The 25,418-nt window shown below is 41.0% G+C and overlaps 1 protein-coding gene across 6 annotated transcripts in view; it reads left to right on the top strand.

Moving 5' to 3' along the window:
* The window catches only part of EPB41L4A (erythrocyte membrane protein band 4.1 like 4A), a 248,493-nt gene that overhangs the window by 137,378 nt on the left and 85,697 nt on the right, over positions 1-25,418 (top strand). For all 6 annotated transcript variants that reach the window (XM_053665307.1, XM_053665308.1, XM_053665311.1 and 3 more), the window contains exons 5-9: positions 4,450-4,547; positions 5,823-5,943; positions 8,393-8,480; positions 10,716-10,804; positions 11,431-11,494. In XM_053665307.1, the coding sequence (XP_053521282.1) occupies positions 4,450-4,547; positions 5,823-5,943; positions 8,393-8,480; positions 10,716-10,804; positions 11,431-11,494 (460 nt within the window). The remainder of the gene's footprint in view (positions 1-4,449; positions 4,548-5,822; positions 5,944-8,392; positions 8,481-10,715; positions 10,805-11,430; positions 11,495-25,418) is intronic.

Genomic DNA, 25,418 nt, shown 5'->3' with positions numbered 1-25,418 from the left:
TGATTACAAAATAAGGGAGGAAAAGACCAACATGGAACCCTGGGGTAGGTCTTTCAGGTTAGAATCAATCCATTAATCAGAACTTTCTGGGTGTAGTTCATTTATCCGTGAATTGTCCTACTACTGCCTTCTAGCCTGCATTTCTTGAACTTGTGTAAAAAGACAGGATGCACTTACTTTCTGGCCCTTCATTCATTCAGTAACTAAATGGAGCATCGTGTTGCAGTGCACTGAGTACCAAGGAGATTCAGTGGTGACCAAAGAAAGACAGAGTTTCATTCCCCGGGGAGGGAGAGGAGAGAGAGACTGCACATTGCTGTGCCGACGGTGCCGCCTGTGATGCCACTGAAATTTCCCTGAGCTTCTAAGGACCTAACAGCTATTTCTATAGAAGAAAACAATGTTAGTTCCAAATGACTTGTTCATAATGAGCACTTTTTAGCTTCTAAAAATAGGTCTTTGTTTTCTAGTTTGTTATGTAATATTTTATAGTATTTCCCGTGGACTGATACTGAGCACATCAATTACTGTTATTACCTTGGTAGTCCATATTCTTCACATTGTGGAGATTAGCTTGTTGCAGCTTCTTTGCCCGCCTAGTGACCTTCAGTTCCACTTCCACTTCCGCAGTGCCTGTCTCTGAGTGAAGATAGTGGTCTCAGTTCATCAGAGCTGAAGTGAGGGTCACTGTCCAGTGTGGAAGCAAAAGAAAGTTGTGAGCTTAAGTGGACTATGCAAATGGAAGGTGATATTTTTTGCTATTTGTTCCTGTATTTTAATCATCAGCTTTAAATCCCTGAGACAAAAGTCTTTGTCTCTTTCTCTTGAGAATTTGTGGGTGCTTCCTCTGATGTTTTTCTTCTTAAGCTATACATGCCATTTTCTCCATTGTGTTTAATATCATGTTATTATTTAAGCATTTCCCTCTGTCCCTCACATTTAAGTTTATCCAAATGATGAGGCTCCTGTTGCATGCTGTGTCCCCTCTCTGTGGGACAGAGGCACAGGCCTGCCTTTTGTGTGTGGGGGGACTCTCCTTCAGTGTCACGTTCAGCTGGCACCAGAAGTGAGGAGTGTGCTGGTTCCCACATCTTTCAGCTTCCTCACCGGGGTTTCAAGTCAGTGGAAGGTGTGCCTCGGGCTGTTGTGGTGTGAGATGCCGGCTGTCATTCAGGAGAACCTTCTGTTTGGGCTCCTGAAAAAGCAGGGTCTTTCTGCCCCTTCTCTCAGCAAGTCTTCCTTTCTTGTTCTCTTTGCCTCTGATGCACATCAGCTTATACACCCTTGGTGTCAGTTCAGCTCTTTTCATTGAATAGCAGGTCCTTGGAAAGCTGTGAGGTCAATATTTCAAGCCCTCCACCTGTGTTGTGCAGGTTGTGGTGTTGTGATAAGTGTGGAAAGGAGGGAATACAGTGCACTCCTCCCCAGAGCTCACAGTCTAGCTCGGGAGACAGTACATATACACCAGTGTATTAATTTGTGTAAAAAGATAACCAGTAGTGGCTTTGTGAAGCTCTGCTTTGCACAAGAATGCGTTTTGGAAAGCTTCCTTATTAAGGAAATCATTTTCAGTCACTATATTTTTTTCTCCAGTAGCAGAACACTATAATTCGGGTCATAATCTAATTTATTGTCCAAACACTGACACTTTGGAGAGTGACTAGGAGAGTTATTAATAATTAGGCGTGTGTAATAGGCACAAAGAGAGCTCTCCTTGGTAAACTGCAGTGTAGATTCACTCTAATTAAAGCCAGAGCTATCCAGTGACTCAAGCATCTATTCATAGCCTTATCAGAATGACACAGAGGGAAAGACCCAGCAACTCTAAACATGTAATTTAAATAAATATTTAGTTGTATTCTAAGTCCCATAAAATGGATAAAATAATTTATATACAGTTAATTTAAAAATAGGGTCATGATAAAGTAATTTCTGATTTTACTGTATCATAAATTTGGCTTATATAAAATAATGCTTACTGTCATAAAAATTAATCATGTTTCTAATTAAAAATAGTTTGCTCATCTTTGATTTCAGTGGATTTCTTATGCAGTGACTTTAAGATTTCTGGTATCTTTACAAGGCAAGCTGTCTAGAGAAGTTCAAACAGATGTCCTTTTTTTCCTTTCCCTTTATCACTTTCTCAGAGACAGCGAAGAATGTCCAGTTTTTTCCATTTTCATCCATCTGTCTCTCTGTTCATTCACATTGCCATCCATCAAGACGGCAGTTAGTTCTTCACTGAGTAGCTACTGTGTGCTGAGCCCTGTACAGTGGGAATGGAATGGACAATGGGTTATGTCCCTGTCTTTTGTGTCTGTTTGTCTTTCTTTGTTTCGGCTCTTTGTTTTTTACCTCTCTCTGTTTCTCCTCCTTCTCTTTGAAGCAAACTCTTATGGGATTAGATCCCTCAGTTTCTGTACCTGGCAGGGGATTTGACTGTTCAGTCAGATGTTAAAAAAGTCTTAATAGAGCAAGACAAATATGCATCTGTGACCCATTTCCTAAAAAAAAAGTAGACTTCAGGAGAAGAAATTCCAAGTTAACAATAGAGAAAGAGAGTGTGGCTAAACACAAGTTTCCAGCAAGCAGCAGGAGTTGTAGGGAAATGTCTTTTTGGTTTATAAGCGTTTGCATTTCATTTCTGCTGATATCACTTTACCCCTCTTGAAGAGGAACAAAGATTATAACAAAGTGGATGATTATAACAAAGTGGATTTTATCCAGGCATTCAGGGAATGGAAAGTAATTAAGTAGGGCTGAAACTGGGAATGCAAGTTAGGAAGTGGTGGTGATGGGTAGTCAGTGGTTATTGCAAAGGATTTGGCTTAAGAAGTAAGCAAAAGTTTTAAAAGCTAACTTAAAGATCTCGAACTTTATCCTGAAGACTCTGAAAGGTTTGCTTTTTGTTCGACTGTTTTAATCGAGAGAATGACGTGATCCTCTTTACCTCTTGGGAAGGTCATTTGGAAAGGAGATAAGTATGAATGATGCAGAGCAGGGAAGGTTTTAGAAATCCACCGGGTGGCGGCCTAGCCTAGGAGGTGGAGGGAAAGGCGTGGATTCCCAGACAGCAGATTGAGAGCTAGAGTGTGGATACCTGGGGTTTGTTCCCAGGTTTCTCTCACTTGGTGTCGGGAGGACTTCGGTGCCCTTTACTGAAACAGGCAGTGGGAAAACACGGGCTGTGAAGCAGATTTTCACTTAAGCCTGTGGGCACAATCAACGTGGAGATCAGTTTTCTAGACATAATAAGAGTAGGATCTAGCATTTGGATATCTTTACTAAGGGCTTTGGTTGTGAGCATTCAAGGAGAAGAGAAATTTATCAAGGCTGATTTTTAGAATTCATTTTCTTTGCTTTTTTTCTGCCTTTTCCCCGAAGGCATGAAGAGTCACCTAGCAAAGAAAGAATAATCACAAAGGACAACCTGAAGTGTGTGTCAGAGAGAGAGAGAATTAATGGGGGAGGGAGACAGAGAGACAGATTTGAGAGATTGACTGGGGCTTGTGTTAATGATTCATGTATCACTTCATAAACCTCTGGCTTCACATCACTGGCAGAAAGCCTGAGCGTGGGGTGGGGGGAGGGTGTCGCGGAGGGTGGGAAGCTAGCCAAAGTTGCCCAGCATTTTCATTAAGACAGGTTTTCTAGAATCCAGGTCTGGCTGTGCTACTTACTGTTGGAAGATTTTGGAAAAGTTACTTCATTTTTTGGTGTCTATTAGTTTCTTCATCTGTAAAATGGGGTGATAATAGTACTAACTTCATTTTAAAGGTATTGTATGTAAGATACTTGGAATCACTTACTATATTTACAATGTTTAGAACAGTGGGTAGCACCATTATTATAACAGGTTTTCTTTAGGCAAATGGAATGAGCAAACCTGCAGATGATGGGCAGCATCTTAATAAGTGGGAGGAGCGATGGAATTACACTATAATGACCTTCTGTTCTGTATCTATGATTTTAGGCCCTGTGTAAATACACAGGCCATCTAGCTTGGGTCCTTCTGATTTGTTCCTCCCATTATGAGCATGTCATCATAGTGTTAAGAACTATGTCTGTGTGTGAGTGTGTAAAAAAATCAGTCTTACCTGTCTCGTGAGGTGTAGATACTTCCCAGTCCACATTTTTTAGATGAGGAGACTGGCTGTTCGAGAGGTCAGGCAGCCAACCAAGGCCACAGGCTGTGGATTGCTGGAGCTGGGATGCAATCCAGCCAGTCTAACCCAAGATCCTTCACTTTATAGCTACTATCTTGTCTGGCCTCTAAAGAGTGTCCTCCAATAGTCTGTTTACTCAACAGCTTCCTTCGTGCAAAAAAGCAGAAGGCACTTTATTGTCAATAGAGATGATTTGGCTGTTACCTTGATTCTCAGGCTCTGAAACTTCAGGTCTGGGAGTGTGTAAGGTTATCATTAATCTCTTCTTCCTTTTCTCTTGTAGATACCAGTTTTTCTTACAGGTGAAGCAAGATGTCCTTCAGGGCCGGCTGCCCTGCCCTGTGAACACTGCTGCTCAGCTGGGAGCGTATGCCATCCAGTGTAGGTTCTGCTGAAGTTAATTTGCTTCAGATATTTACTTTAATTTTTTTAGTTTTAGAGAGATGGGAAGGGAGGGACACAGAGAGGGACAGAAACATCGATATGAGAGACAAATTGATCGGTTGCTTCCTGGACCCACCTGGACTGGGGACCACACCCACAACCTAGGCATGTGCCCTGACTGGGAATTGAACTGGCCACCTTTTGCTTTGTGGGATGACACCCAACCAACTGAGCCACCCTGGTCAGGGCTGCTTCAGATATTTTGAAAAAAATATTTGAATTTTTCTTTTTAAGCAAATTTATATACTGACATTTTTCTTACCAGAATATTTTGCTGAAAGAACTTGAATTTAGTCAGAATTCAAGTTTTAATCAGTGTCACTTCAGAAGACATGAACATGAAGCCAGTCACACATGCTTTGTAGTGGGTCCATGCAGTTTTACTGGCAGGGTTGCACTGGTTCTTGTTTAAGCGGAGAGTCTGGAAAATCTGTTAGGTTCTGCATTCCACCCAAGTCCGTTGATCCCTGGGAGCTGTTCTGTCGCAGAGGTCACACTGCTTCCAGGCAGCTGTTCTGAAGACTGTGTGCGAACAGGTGCCATCGCCAGTTGGGTGTGGCACCCACGAGGGGCACTTCCAGGTGGTGTGTCATTTTGGAGGCTGAGGCTGAGGCTGGGGACAATGAGGCAGCCTGTTCTTGCCTTCGTGGCCTTTACAGATCAGAAGTAGCCTAGAAACAATGTCTAAGAAATAATGCCTCCCAGATGAACTTTGTTGGGCTTGGAAGGTGGGTTCACGTGGGAAGGAGAATTTTTTAGAAGCACGGCGGAGTGCGCCTTCTGGGGTTGGGTGCAGCACCGAGTCGTGTTCCTGGCCCGCTGCGCAGGGCACGTGCTGTTTCTCGGTGTCGTCTGCTGGGAGGCTCTGTCGGGTCACGGCTGTGGCTCACCTGCAGTGTTTCCACATGTGCGCGCTGAGTTCTGTCTGCACCGCTTGCTTTCATATGAACTGCTAAGAATAATTGAAACGAAAATGATGATAAGTATGGTCTTTCAGAAGCAAAAATACAGAATTTAGGTTTTTAAGGTAAGTCTTGTTTTATACCATTCATAGGTGCTCATCAGTTATTTTTTACCAAAATTATTTATATATGTGAATTTATTAATAAGGCATTTGAACACAATGTTTAAGTAAGATTAGGATATTTGTATTCCTCTATTTTAGGGGACTATTTCCCTAAATGAAAAAAATTACCATGTTTTTCTTTTTAGCTGAACTTGGAGATTATGACCCATATAAGCATACTGCGGGATATGTGTCGGAATATCGGTTTGTTCCGGATCAGAAGGAAGAACTTGAAGAGGCCATAGAAAGAATTCATAAAACTCTCATGTAAGAATCGCATTTTGTTAACTGCAACTAACATGGGGTGCATTAGGTCCCTGGAATCTCATCTCGTAACCAGAGGTTTCTCCTCTTTGACCTCCACACCCCCAGCCTGATAACCAGCCCCTTGTAACCACTGTTCCAGTTGCTGTTTCTATGGAGTCTGCTTTTTCGGATTTTACATACACGTGACTCAGTGTTTGTTTTTCTCTGGTTTATTTCACTTAGCATAGTGACCTCAAGGTCCATCCCTCCACTTGAAAATAGTAGGTTTTCTAGTGTTCTTGCCACAGAACAGAAATGCTAATTGTGACTGGGTGGAGAACTCAGCTGAGCTGTGCCAGGAATCACGTCGCAATATACAAATGCATCAAATGAACACACGGTGCACCTTAAACCTACACAGGGTTGTCTGTCAGCTATATCTCAACAAAGCTGGAAAAAATAACATCTTATGTTACATCAGCCACTGTCCTTTGCTATTGGCAGGCTTAAAGAAAGTTTCTAGAAGATACATTCTTCATCTTTTTCTGGAACATTCTAGCATTCTTTTTTTTCCTTAAGTTTTACCTGCTTATAACACTAAAAAGCTCATAGAAAACCCAAACAATTTATACAATATGAGAGAGAGAGAGAGAGAGAGTAAATTCCAGTACCTAAAAGTCAAGTTATTTTTGGTTAACGGCTTTTAGACCTGTGTGTACAATCTCCCACAGAGAAAATGCATGAGGCATAGAGTCACATGTGACTTTGCATGAAGGGAATCATTCTGTGAACTGCATTTTGCAGCCTTCTACTTTTTCAGCCACTGGTACCCTGTGAAATTTACTTTTTAACTTGAAGTATATTTTATAACCACAAAAGCCTTAATGTATTCTGGGTTTGCTGTGTCATGAGTATGTAAATTTTTCACAGTTATAGGTTAAGTCCTAGTCGGTCTATAGCAGTGATCCGGAGAGTCCCGGGGACACCAGCATGGAGCCTTGGAGGGTAGGAGGTCAGCACTGCACACCGGTCTGAGTGTGTGCTTGAGCCCTAGCAGGGTTTTTAATCGATGGCTTGCAGCACTGACATTGTAATTTGGTTATAGTGATTGTGGTTAAATCCTCTCTACTGATTAACTTTCCTTTATTGCCTCTTAATGTAACATTCCTTCTTGAATTTGCTTGGTTTTGGGTCTATTGTAGTTCAGGGGGAAAAAATGAAGAATTTATCTGGTCAATGAAAATGTTTGCCTTAAAGATCTGGTTCAGTGAGTAGCAGCAGATGTCAATTGCTGACTTGCCATAAGGGGAGCCAGGCTCTCATCTTGCCTTAGCCGTGCACCAGAATGCTCTCCAGCCTGATTACAGAGTCCTCCTTTTTTAAAGTTTTGCTGAAGCTGAAGCTGAAGCGCGTGCTTAGGAAGTGCCCGTTACAACACTATGAAGGGCAGTATGTTTGGCATATTCTGAGAATACTAATTCTACTGGGTATTTCAAAGTACAATTAATGGTATGTATTTTGAAATTATCAAGGGGCTTTGGGTGAAGAGCCTTATTGTTTTATGTAATGGTGTTGACAGTGTGACTGGTATTTCTAAGAGAATAAAGCTTAACCAAGGTTCGGGAGCTTTGTTGTATCTAATTTGCGATGCACGGTCTTCGTAGCTTTTAAAAGTATGATTTATTACTGGTCTTTCGGGGTACCATGGCTGGAAGATAAGAATGCATCAAAGAAGGATTGCTTAATTAAAAAAAAAGTCACAGCTCCTTTTGTTAGTCATTAAAAATCTTTTTCTTTCTCTCTCTTACACACACACACACACACACACACTTCCACTCATCCATGGAGACAGATTCCTTGCAGATGCTCACCCTTCTTAGGAATGAATGGATATTCATTTTCTGTGTATTACCACCTATGAAGATTCTGGGAAGATTTCTGTGCTTTGTATTAAGACAGTGACAAGTATTTGTACAATTTCTACGTGTTGCCTAGTGTATTTTCACACTGCTCTGCTCAGGAGAGGCTGATGCCACCTGCCTGGGAGGTGGGGAGCCCACTCTCAACCCCCGCCCCCCACAACTCTCATCGCTTCTCCTGGTGGAGAGCTATGGGGGTGTGGAGACAGCTACTCTTCTTTGTCAGGGTGTGCTTTTTGAACTTGAGTGCTTATGTTCTTAATAATCTCTTTGGGGGTTTCTGAAACAGAGAATTCTTAATATATGCTAGGACATTGGGATTGGCTATACTGAACAAAAGTAGATGTGGTAAGTGAAATGAACTCCATACAAGTATCACCGCAGAGTATAAAATTTTGTCATCAAGAAGGTAAGAGTCTTCTTGAAATGCAAAGACTTGCACTTGCATTAGCACAGAAGAGCACTTACTCATCCGGTGAGTGCAGTGAGGATGGTGGGCATTCCCTGGAAGTGCAGCAGAGTGAGGCTCTTTGTTTCTGTGCGGCGTGTAGGGGTCAGGCTCCTTCCGACGCAGAACTGAATTACTTGAGGACTGCGAAATCCCTGGAGATGTATGGCGTTGACCTCCATCCCGTCTATGTGAGTAGCATTTAATTAACACAAAAATATTTTAATCTGATGACATTTACTTAAAGTGCCACTGAAACTCCCAAAGGAAAGCTGCAGTCCTGTGGTTTAGTGAGCAGATGATGCTTTTTCATCTGTGTTTTTCGAACACAGCGAATCTCTTGTGTGGATTAAGCCCTAATGAGTTTTGCATAAAAGTCTGTGATTATATTTCCATGTGTAGAAAACAATTAACTGAGCTTGAAAACACAATCTGGATAACAGCTCCAAAGGGCTCAACTAAACGTCAAAACAATTTAAAACTGGTCTGTAATTGATTGTATTAGGCAGAAAACAGGAGGGTTTTCTAAAAATAGATTTTGTGGCTGAAAAGCATTCAGAAAATCACTTGCCAGGTAGTAGGCTTTAGGCAACAGTATAGGCGCAACTATTTTTGGTTCTTTGTTATATCTGCAGTTCTGTTGGTATTATGGTTATTGCCTATTACAGTTCTTGTGTATGCATTATTAGAAGTATTTTTGCAAATCTCCTTTCAGTAAATGACAAAAATGTGCTGAATGGAATCGCTGAGCAGTTGTATTGAATCTGCGTTGAATGTTCTGGATCTAGGTCTTAACCTGTGAGCTACCTTTCTAAGGTTGCCAGTTGGTTACTCTGTGCCAGTGAGATTGAAGTGTGATTGCCTTTTGTTTTATCAGTTTAGTTAGCAATAGTCAGATTTGATTGTGTGAGAAAATGAGCCAGGTACCTTTACACAGAATGAATTGCTAAAGATCACATATGGACGGAGTGTTTGTCAGTTGAATGATGGTACTCAATTTTTAAAGTACCCTGATAAAACTTACAGTGCTGTAACTCATTCATGCATTCATTTTGGAATATGGCTTTTGCTGATCAGAGTTTGGAAGGAGTTAGATGCATCTCTGAGTACATCATTAACATGGCAATAAAAGTTATATGTTTGGGGGAAGTGATCGTTCCCTAGTAGTACGTTTGATTTCAGTCTTATTCGATCACTAAGTGCTCTCTGCTGCTGTGCTTTAAGAGCACGTCTACAATTTGTAGGATAGTTATCTTTTCCCCTTCTAGCAACATTAATCATGTTAGGTTTAAAGTTTTTTTAAAAATATATTTTATAGGAAATATATACAGAGACAGTCTTCTGCAAAATACTTGTGCATTTGTGTAATGTTTACTGCAAGTCAAACACACTCTTTTATGAGTGGGGGGAATTTATGGTGAGCAAACTGGATTCATTAGACTATTCCATACATTCCTTTAAGATTGAATTTTTAGGGATGGAAGTTGGTATTCTTTCATAACTTATTACTTGATTTATGTTCCTTGGGAATATAATTTTGTAATCTGTTATTTGACCTTAGAGTAGAAATAAGATGAACATAAACAGTCAGTTCTGTTTATATCCTTGGTTCCCACTCTCTAACTTTTTCATTCCAGAATTCCATTTTCTTTTTCTAAGAAATACATTCATTGATTTCAGAGAGGAAGAGAGAGAGAAAGAGAAACATTGGTTGGTTGCTTACCATGTGGGTCCCAACTGGGGAGTGAACCCACAACCTAGCTCTGCGCCCTGACTGGGAATTGAACCCTCAACTTTTTTGGTGTGTGGCACGTGAGCCACACTAGCCAGGGCAGAATTCCATTTTCTTATTTGAAATCATTGCTGGAAATCAAGGGCCTTCAGTCCTGACCAGAGGAGATTACATTTTAAAATTTTGTGCAGTGTTAAAATTACAAATGGAAGAAAAAAGAAGCATGAGAGTGACCTTGAAAATCCAAGTGTGTGCCTGCACGGGGCTGCCTGCACTTTCTGGAGAGGGTGGTGATGACCTAGGTCTTGTGATTGCTCACATCAGAAAGTAAGATCAGTGAGTCCTTGGGAGGGACCCTTGATAGAAGCCAGTGGTTCTTAGTCCTTGGCTGCACAGGAGAATCACCTGGGGTATTTGATACCTGGGCCACTTCATGATAGATTTGGGTTTAACCAGTTTTGGTAATACCCACACATCAGCATTTTAAGCTGTGTGGGTGATTCCCATTAATATGTAGCCAGGGTCGAATACCACCATGGAAGCAACATGGGCTGGGTCTATCAGTGGCCTGATTATTAGTCCAACTGGATCTAATATTAATCTGACAAATTATGTTTGAATGGCCAACTACAATTTGACAAAGTGCATTTATATGACTAAATTTATAGTTCCAGGCATATGTTTGTTTTTGCAGGGAGAAAACAAATCTGAGTACTTCTTAGGATTAACTCCAGTCGGTGTTGTTGTCTACAAGAATAAAAAGCAAGTGGGGAAGTATTTCTGGTGAGTAAGTGTAAACCGTGGGCAGCATTGGTATTAAAAGTTACATACTCTATGTATTAGGTTTATGGGGTTTGTGTGTCAAGAAAACATTGGGGAAAGAAAAGAGGCACATTTCCAGTGTTGGATAAATATGAGTGAAATTGGGTGTAAGACTCCTCCCAGTGTGTAGCAGTATGTATTTTCTCTGTCACAGTTTCAGGTACTGGGATTCTGCACTCTTGCCCGTGGAAACTGTGTGTAGTAGGATTTCCTGCCCATTCTAGTGTGTGCTGGTGGGCTGTGGTTCCAAGAAAAAGAAGAATTTTCACTGTACATGGGGGAGGATCTGAGAGGGGTTAAGGAGTCTTTGCACTACTGCATGTCTGGGAGAGCAGCACTGCCAGGGTCTGGGGCTTCCAGGTTTGTCTGTGTTTGCTGGAGAAGCACAGAATGACAACGGAGTTTTGTTAAGGAAGGTGTCGAGGGCAGAGGACACACGGGGAACTTTGCAATTATTGCAACAGTATATAAGGGAGCCAGTATGAACCAATCTTTTTCTACTGGATTTCAGAATTTCAGTAGAAATTCTGAAAGGTTAATTCTGAAAAACACCACCACCTCCTTTTTCTTTTCTTTTTTTTCCCCAGGCCTCGGATTACAAAGGTTCACTTCAAGGAGACACAGTTTGAACTCAGAGTACTGGGGAAAGATGTAAGTTTTTGTTTGGCACTTAGCTTACCTGAGAAGGGGGGATTCTTGTCTACTTACTGATAACTAAAAAGACATTGTAAAGTAAAACTGCTGTGTTTTCTTCAGCTGCAACCAGGAGCCTGGTTCATTGACTTACATGTGCAACTTCTCAAGAAAGGGGAAGGGAAGCGAGTAGAACATCAGTGGGTTGATAATGAAGAAATGTTACTGCAGTTTTAGCAAAGGGAAATAAATCCTTCTAGGGCAGAGAAGAGAAAAGCAGGCCATAGTCGTGACTAGTGTAATTTGCTCTTCAGCACTGTTCATGCAGGTAGGGCTCACATAATCAGAAGGGCGCAGTCTGCGTATGGACTAAAAAAGGTCCTGATTCTGTTCCAAAGTAAATTAAACAATCTTTAGGGAGTCCCACTTCTGCTATTTCCCTCAACAGGCGTAGCAGAAAAACCAGATGGGAAATTCTGGGTGCGATCAAGGGAGAATGTAAGGTGAGGGTGCAAAAATGCTGACCTTCCCTGTGCAGTGTGACGGAGTCCTCCAGGATTGTTTGGGACGTGGGCACAGCATTTGTCAGAGCCCGGAGGTGCTTTCATGCCTCCATAGGAAGCTTTTAGGAAACTAGGCAAAAGAGAGCAAAGATATAAAAGTTTCCTTTTAATCTACCCGTGAAATTAATGCTCCCTGAAGTGCTAGTACTGGAATCCGTGTTTATGGGATAAATGAGAGAAAATAGGATGCAGCAGAAGCCACCCATCTCTGTCTTCACCCTTCTCCGTTCTGCATAAAGTTCTGCTAACTTTATGCAGAACAAAATCCTAAGTGAATGACCTTGCATTGATGAGATATTTCTTGTAAAAAAGAGGTCAATAAAATCTATGCTTATACATTCATAAGGTGTGACACAGGAAAAGTGTGGCTATAACTACAGCTGGAATGTGGTCCCTCACATGTAGCAGGTACTCAGTAAATACCTGCTGAATGATCAATGAAGTGATCTACTGAGATTATGTAACACTAGATTCGAAAGCCCGATACTGCTGTTTGCTCCTCTTCTAGGAAAAAGGCAGTGATCCCTCCCTGAACTCTGTGACACGCTGCCATTTACTGGTGAAATTAAAATTGGATTCTTAAAATGAGTTATAGCTTGTAAGGAGGAAGAAACTCCAGATTTTTAAAGAAATGTTAGTCCAGAAACTTCAGAGTAGTTCTTAACACTATTTGGAAGGAAGTCTGGATTTCTTCATCTCCTCATTAGAGGTATTAGTCTGAAATGTGCTGATGTAAGATTGAATTAAAATCATCCAAAAAATAGTGTAACTAATTAGATGGTCAGGTTATCCAGTTTTCTCCTATCTTGCCCCAGGTTCCACATGACTTGATGCAAGGTGTATAGTTTGTTCAATACATTGAAAATAGTGTTTCAAGTTTTTAATAGGAATATGATAATAAAATATAAGATTTTTCATGGGAGCATTGCTGTCATTCAGAGTCATTTTTTCCCTTATGTCTAAGTTGTCTTTGTGAGTGAGGTCCTTTTGCAAACTGCTTTTGTGTTATCATTATAGTGCCTCGAAATGTCTTCTACTGCCTAGGGATAAATATTTGATAAAGTCACAGCTAATTTAAACCTTTACCTTCTTAGATTTCTTCATAATTAGCTGGCAGCAACAAGGAAATTGATATCATCCTGTTATTTTTTACTGGCGGTCTGCACGGTATGACCTGGTTTCTCACACCCTCAGCTCAGTGCTCGTCCCTCTGCAGCTGTGAGAAGTGGATGTTTGGGGGGGACCCAAGGCACCCGGTGCTCTTGGGTCATTGGGTCTGGTGTCGGTGATCGTCAGTAAGGTGGCATAGCAGGTCACATAACTCAGGCTTGAATCTAAGGAACTTTTGAAAAATTAAATAGCACCTTAACTTAACCAGAGCAATTTGTATGCTGAGCATTCTTGCTTTGAGGGGTCTTCTTTTTCCACCAGGGTACTTCTCTCTGTGAGGCACTGATTTACATAATGGTAGAATTAAGTTGATTATTATGGAGGCCTAAATGTAATCATGGATTAAATAGAAAAGTCCCCTGAAACCCATCACCTGGAACAGTAATCACAGTCAGCTTGAAAAATGGTTCAAGTGCTTATTCTGCTGTTTTCTGGTTGGCTGATTCGGCCAGTGACTGAACTCAGCATGTAACACTGCGGCCAAATCCAGAGACTCTGTTCCCAAAAGAACAGCAGTGTTCTCCTGGTAAAAGATTTTCCTAGTGTCATGCTGTGCCACTAACACTGTCCAGTTCCACTTTTTAATGTTAAGCGTGTCCAACATTACACATGAACACATCTTACTACCTACTAATAACATATTAACATGTAGTGTTTACATACTCATATATTTCTTTGTATCTACAAATAAGTCTCCTCTTTCTCAGATATAACCTTAGTGAGTTCAGTGAGCCATTCTTTTTTTAAAATTATATTTTATTAATTATGCTTTACAGTTGTCCCAATTTTTTCCCTTTGCTCCCCCCTGCACCCAGCGCCCCCAACTCCCTCAGGCAGTCCCCACACCATTGTGCATGTCCATGAGTCATGTGTGTAAGTCCTTTGCCTACTCCCTTTCCTATGCTGTACTTTACACCCCCTGGCTATTCTGTAACTACTTGTTTGTACTTCTTAATCCCCTCACCTCTTCATCCATTCCCCCTCACCCCCCTTCCATCTGGTAGCCATCAAAATGCTCTTTTTATGTGTGATTCTGTGTCTGTTCTTCTTGTCTGCTTAGTTTGTTTTTTAGATTCAGTTGTTGATAAGTATGCCTTCATTGCCATTTTGTTGTTCATAGTTTTGATCTTCCTCTTTTTCTTAAGTAAGTCCCTTTAACATTTCATATAATAATGACATGGTAATGATGAACTCCTTTGTTTTTTCTTGTCTGGGAAATTCTTTCTCTGCCCTTTGATTCTAATGATAGCTTTTCTGGGTAGAGCAATCTTGGCTGTAGGTCCCTGCTTTTTCATGGCTCCAAATATTTCTTGTCAGTCCCTTCTTGCCTGCAAAGTTTCTTTTGAGAAATCAGCTGATGGTCTTTTGGGAACTCCACTATAGGTACTGTATTTTTTAGACTATAAGACACACCTTTTCCCCAAATTTGAGAGGAAAATTGGGTGCGTCTTATAGTCTGAATATAGCTTACCTGGCTTGCTGTGGGGGGGTGGGGGGGTGGTAGCCTATGTTACTTATGTTATTAAATATTTTACCACATTTTTTGCTTCAAATTTTTTTCCTATTTTCCTCTAAAACCTAGATGCATCTTATGTTCTGGTGCATCTTATGTTCTGGTGCATCTTATAGTCCTAAAAATATGATAACTACTTTTCTCTTGATGCTTTTAAGATTCTTTATCTTCAACTTTTGGTAGTTTAATTATGACGTGTCTTGGTGTGGGCCTGTTAGCGACCATCTTGAGAGAGCAATAGTTGTCTTCAGCTAAATACTGTATTTGTAAAAATTTATTCCTCTGATAGATTCAGAAGCTAATTATTAGAAATATTTTAATGTATTAATCTTCAAAATAGGTAGTGACATTTAAATAATACCTCACAGAAAGAAGATCGTACACGTTGATTATAGCAAGTCTGGGAATTCTCTATAGAAAAGAAATTTAAAGAGGAAATTAAAATTAGCTGTGACTTAAAATTCAGAGGTAATGATTATTATTTCAGTGCAGTCCCTTTCAGACTTTCCTGTTGGGGATGAATGTATAATATATACGTGTATACATGTATGTACCCTTTCCCCATGTGGTTTTGTACACCAGTTTTATACTTCATAATCATTTCTTCTTTTATTATGTATATTTGTTATGTGCCTGCACCATGTTTAATAATGTTTTACTTTATTTTAATGCATTTTGCTTTTTTCTTAATATTGTGGATCAATTTTTTTTTATATTATGTCCCATAGATTGTTTTTGCTGGTAGAAGTGAAAACTATGCAATTGCAAAAAATGCAATTTTATATATATTTCAAACTGGCCATTTTGCTGAATTCTTATATTGCAGCCAAGAGTTCTTAATTTGATTCTCATAAATTTGTATAGATGGTATATATTACTTGCAAATAAAAATAAATTATTCCTTCATGTCTGTTATTTATATTTTGTATTTTATATTGTTGTTCAGAACTTCTAGAAGAGTGTAAAGTAATCTAGCAACCTAAGACATCCTTGATTGATTTCTGATTATAATTAAAAACCACTATTGACCACTTATGTATTAGCTCATGGTTTTAAAAATATATGTTTATTGCCAGGATTTTAAATTTTTTAAAAGTCTATTATCAAATGTTTGATTTTCACTGGATGCTTTGAGATCAAAGATATTTACTTGTCCACTCATTAACAATTAATGCTTATTTCAGAAATCCAGGTGAGATGGTAGTGGCTGAGACCAGGGTAGCAAACTTCAAAGTGCTGGGGAGCTGTTGGATTCTGGATTTGGCTACATGGTTTTGTAGATTGGGGAGGTATGAGAGAGAGAGGCATACTGGTGACTTAAAGGTGTTTGGCTGAAAAGAATGGAGCTGGAGGTGGAGAAGGTTGCAAGTCGAACATTCTTGATGGGGAGGTTGGGCGCCGGTGAAGATCGGAAGTCCCATTTAACACGTTGAGTCTGAGATGACTGCTCCATATCTGAGTGGAGATACATAATAAGGGGTGTGTGTGAATCTAGAATTTGGGAGTAATGTCTGAGCATAATATTCAGATTTGAGAATTATTGACATATCCTGGTATTAAAAGCCATAAGACTGTGAAATCACTAGGAGAATGAATATAGATAAGAGAAGAGGAAGAACCGGAAAAGGGGGCAGAGAAGGAACAACCAAGGAGGTAGAAAGAACACTAATTGTCTTCAACTTTGCCAGGTAAAAAAATCATGTATTAGGTAAGCATCAAATGATGCTGATGTATCAAATACGGTAAGCGCTGAGTATTGACCACTGAATTTGGGAAGTGTAGGAAGTCATTGAGAAGACCAGCTTTGGTGGATTGGAGAGTGAGCTGTAACCAGCAATTCTAGTCTTAGGTCTGGGTACCCTAGAGAACCACAAGGGGCATGCATGTTCATTGCAGCACTCGTGTGAAAGTAAATAAAAAAAAATGACCCAGAAGTTCATTGTAGGAGAATGAATATTTGAACTAATGTATATTAAGTAAGAAAAAATAAAAGTGGTAATAGTGAAATTGGAGGTGGCATAGGCAACTCTTTTGAGTTTTGGCGCAAAGGGGAACAGGTCAGAAGATAGTTGAGAGGGAAAACAGGTGAAGAAGGAGGTATATTTCTTGTTTTGATTTTAGAGTTGGAAGAAATAATAGTGCATCTATACTCCGATGAGAATGAAGTGACACATGGGGAAAACTTGGCACTGTAGGAGAGAGAATTGCTGGAGTGGTGGTACTCCTTGAGTAGATGACAGGGGGTGACTTCCAGTGTATAAATGGAGGGTTGATTTTAGAGGGCAGGCAGGACAGCCCCCCCATAGTTAGTGGGTGGGAAGATGGAGCAGAGGAATGTAGATGAGTGTAGGTGGGTAGTTTTTTTATAGTCATTCTGCTTTGTATTTTGAGGGAACTAGGTGGCAAGTTCATCAACTGAGACCGAGGTTGAGGAGGAGGTGCTGAGGGTCCAAAGGAAGAGGAAGATATGAAATAGTAATTTTGGAAAGAAAACAGACAAGGACCATGTGGCTTGATGGTATGATATGATAGCATGGTGGTACGGACGGTTGTGAGTTTAAAGTGAGACAATCACAGTGTGGGTTTCTCCGACCACGTTCTGCAGCACTGGTGCAGGCAGGAAGCAAGTGGAGAGTTGGCTTTGTCAAGAGAGTAGTGCAAAGAGCCAGGAGGGTGAGGAACTCCTGAAGGTCAGATGAGCAACCACAGAGACTTAGCACAGAATTGAGACTGGATAAGGAGGTGAGCGAGGACAGTGAAAGCATGGTCATGTCTGTGGGTGGAGGTCTTGGTGGCAATGAAACATTATTGGGGGTGGAGTACTGGAGGCAGTGAGCTAGAGAGAGAGGGTGGTGGTCAGAGAGGGAGGTGCTAGGCCTTGAGTTTATGGAGGGACTTCAGTTTTTATACATGGAAAGCTCGAGGGCAGCGGTTCTCAACTGGGGTCAATTACTTCTCACTCCCTTCCTCACCCCCAGGATATTTGGTAATATCTAGAGACATCTGTGGTGGTCACAGTGCTGGATGGAATAGGGATGCTACTCTGATGCTACTGGGTAGAGGTTGGATATGCTGTTACACACTTCAAAATATATTGTAAATTGGCAAAGGACACTCCCCCTCAAATGTCAACAGTGCCAAAGCTGGAAAACCCTGCTGTAGCATTCTGAGCATGCAAGTGGGGGCCTGGAGTTGGGAGGAAGACTGCATCACTGGAGGAGGGAGGTTCAGGGAACTGGGGTGTCTGGGTGTTGGAGGGATCATTTCTATTATGTGTATATTGAAATTTCCAATAATAAACACATGACAGTGAGAGTGACTGCAGTGGCATCCACATGTGAGGGAGATGCCTGTATGGATGACAGCCACCAGGGACTGCCAGTGGTGTGACCTGATCTGATTCAAAGCTGGTAGTTTAGGGGGAAGAAAGAGAATGGTCTGAAAATGGCTGTGGGAAGAAAGCAGGACTCCCCCTTACTTTCAGCCCCAGTGGTAAGAGAGCAGTGGGGACAAGGAGGGAACAGCCAGCACTTACAGGAATGCAGTTGAGACAGTATGCTCAGCAGAGAGCCAGGTTTCCGCTGGCCCAAGAGGGTGAAGGCAGTGTGAGAGAATGGGTTGAGGAAGTAAGGGATTTTGCTGGTGACAGACCGTGAATTCCGGAGGGCAGGAAGGGAGTTGGTAGCAGTGGAAGGATGGGACAGACTAGGGGACGTGCTGAGCATTACTTGGGGTGACTGACGCAGCAAAAGGGAGCACAGTGAGATTGGATTGAGTGGATTCAATCCAAGTGAAGGAGAGGTTGTGAGTGTCAGAGGCAGCAAGGGCAGGTTTGCTGTGCCTGCCCATCCACATTGAAGATGGGGGTGGCAGGTCCCAGCCTTGCCTTTTCAGTCTTACCAGTTCAGTCTTACCTTTCTGGAAGAGGCCATCTCTTTCCTGTATGCTTGTGCTCGATCTTGATGCGGGCTGATGAACTTCAAGGGTATCTGGGTGTTACATCAAGTCCTGGATTTCACTCGCTTTGACCAGATTTACTTTTTAGAAAGAGCGCTGGGTGCAGGGCAGCACATACAGGTGGAAACAGGTGGTCAAGTAGGAGACTGCAGACCAGTCAGGGGAGATGATGAGAGGGTGGTCCCTGCAGGGGTGGAGAGGAGTGGGCTGATTTGGGAGGCATTTCGGAGGAAACATTGCTTCTGATTAGTAGCAGATTGAATATTTTTGTGAGAGATATGGAGGAGTTTGGGGTCTTACCCAAATTTCTTGCTTTCATCAACAGGAAGAAAATGCATTCTCCAGCAGTAGGCCCAGAAGTTGGCATTCACTAAGCCCATTTGTTGAATAAATGAAAAAAAAAAAAAGAAAAGAAAAGAAAAAGACAAAATCTGCTCGGATTACTTTTATGAGTAATGCCTCATGAAACTAACCTCAGCTACACTTACCGAGTGACAGGACATAGAACGAAAAGACTCCTGGCACCTCTGGCCGTGTGTAATCAGACCTGCTTGGCTGGACTCTCGGGGCTGCTTTGGGAAAAGTACACAGGAAGTGAGGATGGCCAGGAGTTGTCACTGTTTGCCAGCAAGTCCAGGAGGTCTTGCTAGGGTTCCTTCACATTTTCAGTGGGACTATAGATTTTTAAAAGTCTTTTTATTTGAAAATAACTCCAAATTTACAAAAAGCTGTAAAAATGAAAATATTACAAAATGGGCCCTGGCCAGGTATATCAGTAGGTTGGAGCGTTGTCTTGTTCACCGAAAGGTTGCAGGCTGATCCCTGGCTGGGCACAGACAAGAGCAACCAGTTGATGTCTCTCTCTCTCTCTCTCTCTCTCTCTCTCTCTGTCTCATTCTGCAGCATCAATAAACATATCCCCAGCGGAAAATTAAAAAAATAAAGTAAAAAACATGGTTACTTCTTGTTCCTCACATTAAGTTTTTGTTAACATTCTTTTCTTTTTCATTTGTTATCTACAGACACAATGTTTTTCTGATGATTTAAGTTTCACATGTCGCATGTCTATTGAACACGTCAGTATGTATTTCCTAAGAATAAGGATGTGATATAATCAAAGTACAGTTATCAACTTAATAAATTTATGTTGATCTAAGGCTTCTGTCATCTACGCTCTCTGTTCTGGTGACCTAATAATGTCCTTAATAGCATTTTCCCTTTCCAGGATAGAATCTAATTAGCCTCCTTTAATCTCTGGAACATTTTTCCCCATTTTTTTCTAATTTAAATTTTATTTTTGATTATAGTTTACATTCAGTATTATTTTGTATTAGTTACAGGTGTTCAGCATAGTGGTTCATCTAAAACATTTTTGTAGTATTTTTGGTTTTTATGACATTAACATTTTTGAAGAATACAGTTTATTCTCACTTCTGAAAAATAGAGTTTCTCATTTTACGTGAGTCTGTTTCCTTGCGATTAGAAGCTGTGCGTTCTCAGCGGGAAGGCTGCACAGGTGAGGCCGTGTCCCTGTGTATCGCAGCTGGAGGCACCTGGTGACCGCCTGCCTTTTGTTGGTTAAATTTGACCACCCAGTCCTGGTGTTGCCTGATTTCAACAGTATAATTACTCTTTTTTTTTTCTCCTTTGCAACTAATAAGTAATCAGTGGGGAGATACTTTAATTCATTGCAAATACTCTGTTTTCCTTCAAAATTTCTCTGTAGATCTAGTATTCATTGAGGCTTCTTGCCTGATCCAGCTGTCTACTATAATTCTTCCAGAATGTGATTTTCCGGCTCTCCCACTCCCTCTGTATTTATCAGTCAGCACTTGGCATTCCACTGTAAGCAAGTTACACCCTTTTATTCACTTTTAAAAATTGATAGCTGCCATTTGTTGAGGGTTAACCATGTATCAAGAACAAAGGATTTTATGTATGTGTGTGTGCACACAAATATGTATGCATGTGTGTATATATGCATATGTGCACACACGTATGTATATGTATATACACACATAAACATACATATTTTTATTTGAGGGAGGGAGGGAGGGAGAGAGAGAGATATTGCTTTATCGTTCCACTTATTTATGCACTCATTGGTTGCTTCTTGTATGTGCCTTGACCAGAGAGGGAATGAGCAACCTTGGCATATTGGGGCGATTTTGTAAACAACTGATCTACCTGGGCAGGGCCCCACAGAGTTCTTTCTTGCCTCTCTTGTTTTATATTTATATGTCCTTCTTTTGGCCATGAGAACCTTGGCTGCCAACACCAGTAACACATGTACTCATTTCCTCGATTCCAAAATACATCCAGAACAGTTGCAGGGTTGCTTTGGCCAAACCACCGAAGTCCACAGTGCTCTGCAGTGCTTTCCCTCCCAGAGCCCCTTGCCAGACCTGAGGACACAGAGTCAAATACTGCGTTCCGAATTTCCTTGGGTTGGCCCCGCCTCCCGCCTTGCCTGTTCCCGTGGTCTGGTGCCCATGTGAGATCTGGCCAGGCTTGCTCCGCTGCTCAGTGTGCTTCCCGTTATGGGTCCCCACCTTAGATCCTTTCTTATTAGTTTTTTTTCTGAAGATGTAGAAATGAACGTGTTTTTAAAGGTAAAACTATGGGGAGGGGTTGGGGGAAAAGGCAGAAAACTGTACTTGAACAACTATAAAAATATTTTTTAAAAAGTCAGACTATACAAAAAGGCACGTTCAGGAAAGTAATGGCTAGCTCCCATATGCCTTCAGTCCTGGTCCTTCACACTTCCATGTATGTAACCACCTTCAGCGTATTATGGTTTCTCCTCCCTGTGCTTCTGTTTGCAAAGATAAGCACATTTTAAATGTTTCCTTCTTTCTTGCCTAAAAGCATACTGTATATATTATTTTGCACTTTGTTTTCCTTTTAGTTAGTAATTCTTCCTAGGAATCTATATCACTGAGAGCTTGTTCTTTAGACAGCTGGATGGTATTCAATGGAGTATATATTGCATAGCTCACTCAACCAGTATCTTGTGCTGGGACATTTAGATTGTTTTCACTTATAACTTTTTCTTTAGTCAATAACTCTGTGTGTTTGTATTTTCTGTATTGTATGGGGGTGTCTTTGGGGTAAATTCCCAGGGGTGGGAAATGCTTGGTCAAAGAGCAACGTCATTTTGTAGTTTGTTAGTTATTGCTGTGTTCCTCCTCCCCCACCTCCATGCCAGGTTTTTGTGGCATTGTGTGTTTCTGCCTACAGTGTGTGAGCACACCTGTGACTGTCGATGTAATATTTCTCCCAGGTCTTCCTAACTGTGGCTTTTGTGAGTAATATTTGGCTACTGATGCTACACAACAGTTTGGTTTGGATTCTCTCAGGTGCAGTAATGGACTACTAGACTTGTGTTCATATGGCATAGTTCAAGTCCAGGTCTCTCACTTATCTAACCTTGTATAATTCACACAACAACATTTAACCTACGTTTCCTTGTCCGTAGAGTGAGGATGATAATACGTGTCTTACACTGAGGTTGCCAGGTTGAAAGCACCTAGTCCAGAGTTGGGCGTGAAGTAGGTACTCAGTACCTGTATCTGAATTGGAGCTGTCTCAGCTTCATGCCTCTTAGAACTACTGAAGTTTTGCACAGAAGAGGCCTCCGGGAGCACCTTGTTCTTGGCCTGTCTTGGCTGGTGAATGGTTTGTGCCACGACAGGAAGGGGACCCTCGGTTTTCCACGCCCAGGGACTTACCTTTGTTTCATTTACTAGTATGTTTGTGACATTCTGCATGATTAAAACACATAGGTCATTTGTTTGGAAGAAATTTTTTAATTGTACTATAAAAGTTTTAATAGTATGAGTAGATCCTACTAGATATGTCTTTATTTTTAGCAAGCTTAAGCAACATTTGTTATTAAATTTTTAAAATATTTGTGAGACAGAATAGTGATTAATTATCATTAAAAATTAAATCTGCAGGAGAGAAATGTTGACATTTTAGTAAATGCTACAGTTTCTCTAAAGAGCAGATGAGGAAAAGGTAGAATACAAACAGCAATAACAAAAGCAAACCAGCTGGAATTCTGGGTTGGTATCTGAACTTTTCCAAATAGGAAGCAGAATAAGGTCAACATAATAGTTTTCAAAGTTTACTGAAACATAATATCAATATTTTCTAATGATTTGGCTTGTATTCTTTTTGAAAAAATTGTGGAGGAAAGGAAAAAAGAGGAGCAACACAATGTAACACAACCAACCCTATAATTTATGTTTTATGAACCTAGAAAGAGTTACATGTGATCATTCATCAGGCAAGTAATTTACTGATCTGTAAATGAGATAAAGAGGTTTCTCACATTTAGTACCTAGTTTGAATATATAACCCACACAACCGACAAAAAGAGTACTGGAATATCTGTACTGTTTTTGTTCTTTTATTGTAAACTATAACATATATGCAAGAATGGAAAATTAATTTTATTCTCTGAGTGCTCTGCTGAAATGCCCATGATTTTTCATTCAAACCATATTACATGCATTTAAAAAAGAATAGAAAAAACTGGTGTATGTAGAGGTGTTCGTGTGGTGTAATATTTTAAACCAGAGTAATGAAGAAACATTTCCTTGAAAAGAAAAGTGCCTTGTTTATATACATCAGGGAAATGCCAGCTACCTTACCAGCTCTTAGAGATTCACAGTACACATTAGTACATCAAAAAGTCTGAGTGTTTCAGCCATAAGAAAGGATGAAATACTGCCATTTGTGACAGCATGGATGGATCCTGAGAGTATCATGCTAAGCAGAAGAAATCAGGTGGAAAAAGGCAAGAACCACATGATTTCACTCATATGTGGGGTATAAAACAGAAAGCAACAAGTGAACAAACAAAAGAAACTAACAGACACAGAAACAGACTGGTGCTTACTGCAGGGGAATCGGGCAGAGAGAGGAGGAACAGAGCAAAGGGGGTCAAGTGTACGGTGACAGAGGGAGACTAGACTTTGGGTGGTGAGCACACAATGCAGGGGACAGATAGATGATGTATTATAAAACTGTACACTTGAAACTTATATAGTGTTACTAACCAGTGTCACTCCTAATAAATTAAAAGCTCTGAGTATTTGACCCGTCATTTCCCAAACTTACTTGACCATAGAGCTCTTCCCCCCCCCTTTTTTTTTTTGACAAGATCACAAGACACTAATGTTGTAAGAAACACTCTTTAGGGAGCATTGTATAAAGAAAAAGCTTGAATAAGATAATGTTTCACTCAGTGTTTTAAATTTTTCTTCTAACATCCTTTTCAGATAATGACAAGAATGGTAATTTTTGTCGTTGCCGCTCACTCTGGGTTCCTCCTCGGGGTGGGGAGGCCTGGGAGAGGGCGGTGGGAGGGACCGGGACAGTCGCTGAAACAGACACTGTGCTCTCTCACACACACAGGTTGACTTTTCCAAACGTAGTTATCGGCCTCCCCATTTTTAAAGAGAAAATGTCTCAAAATGCTTAAAATTTGATGATACCTCTTTAGTCTCTTTTCAGTTAAAGAATAAAATAAATCTCTTCAATCCTACCACTTGCCTTCCTTTCCCTTATCTGTAGTTACGTCATTCAATTGCAATCAGCCCTTCTGATGATTTCGGTTTTTTGCCCTCCTCACTCTTCAGTCCTTAAAATAAGTTGACAGTTGCCAAGTACATACATTGTAAATCTTGTAGAGATCGAATGCTTAAAAAAGTGCCTCAGTACTTCAGGAATCTTGACACTTCTCTGCTGCAGAGGTCACGGAGGCAGCCTCTCTGCCGCAGGTTCTGACAGTGTGTAACGACCAGCTTTCTGCCATTAATTACAGCACTAACCCATTTCACTCCTAAATATCTGACCTATGTGCACTGTACCTTAGGTTACTTCTGGTGATCTTGGAGATGGGTGGATGTACAATAATTTGGGAATTATTGAGGATTGACATGTTCATCCTCATAATTCCAGGGAGGCTGGAAGGCAGACTGACGGTCCAGTGGCTGCTGCTTCCCAAGGCAGAAACAGAAGAACTGGCTGGAGTGTGGGCCGCGTCGGCCAGGGCGGGTCAGCTTTGGGAGAGGCAGTGAGGCCTGACTGGCCCAGGGAAAGCAAGATGCTGTGCGGCTGGCCATGTGACCCCCTCCATGGCCCGTCTGTAATCTCAGAACGCTCAGGAGAATCCAGGCTAAGGTAGATTTCTTTCTTCAAGTTGCAAAGAAAAACACTGACAGCAAAGATACTGAGAGAAAGACTGAGAAGACCACAGGGAATTAGGTTGCGAATTCATCAGTATGATACAGGTCCTGAATTCTTTATACATGATGGAATTGGGGGTTTGAGCCAAGTGTACCTATAGATGCACCCCAGTGGGGTCCCCACGTCTCCGCATGATATCTGAGTTCCAGGTGATTTGAGCTGGATCAGTCCACAGAATGAAAAGAAATAGATTCAGACCACAGCTTTGCCTCTGGCATGAAAGGACAAAAGCTGTGAAGGTGTTTGAGTAATTTTGCCAAAAGCAAGCACTATACATGCTTGGATAAAGTTTCTTAGCAGTAGATTGGAATGAACTTAAGCAGAGCCTCATCTTTGTATGAATGAGAGGACAGGTGCTAATTGTCTCTGTTTGGAGAGGACTTAGTAGGAGGGGAGGGGAGGACGAAAGGCATTTGCAAGGCTGCGTCAGTTACCTTCCTGCCAGCAGCTGCTTAAGTGGCAAAAACATGCCCAGTTTATT

Source organism: Artibeus jamaicensis, unplaced genomic scaffold, assembly GCF_021234435.1.
Source record: "Artibeus jamaicensis isolate MK-2021 breed Jamaican fruit bat unplaced genomic scaffold, CSHL_Jam_final contig_402, whole genome shotgun sequence".
Taxonomy (NCBI): Eukaryota; Metazoa; Chordata; class Mammalia; order Chiroptera; family Phyllostomidae; genus Artibeus; species Artibeus jamaicensis.
The sequence above is the reverse complement of the archived record's forward strand: the minus strand, read 5'-3'. Positions and strand labels throughout refer to the sequence as shown.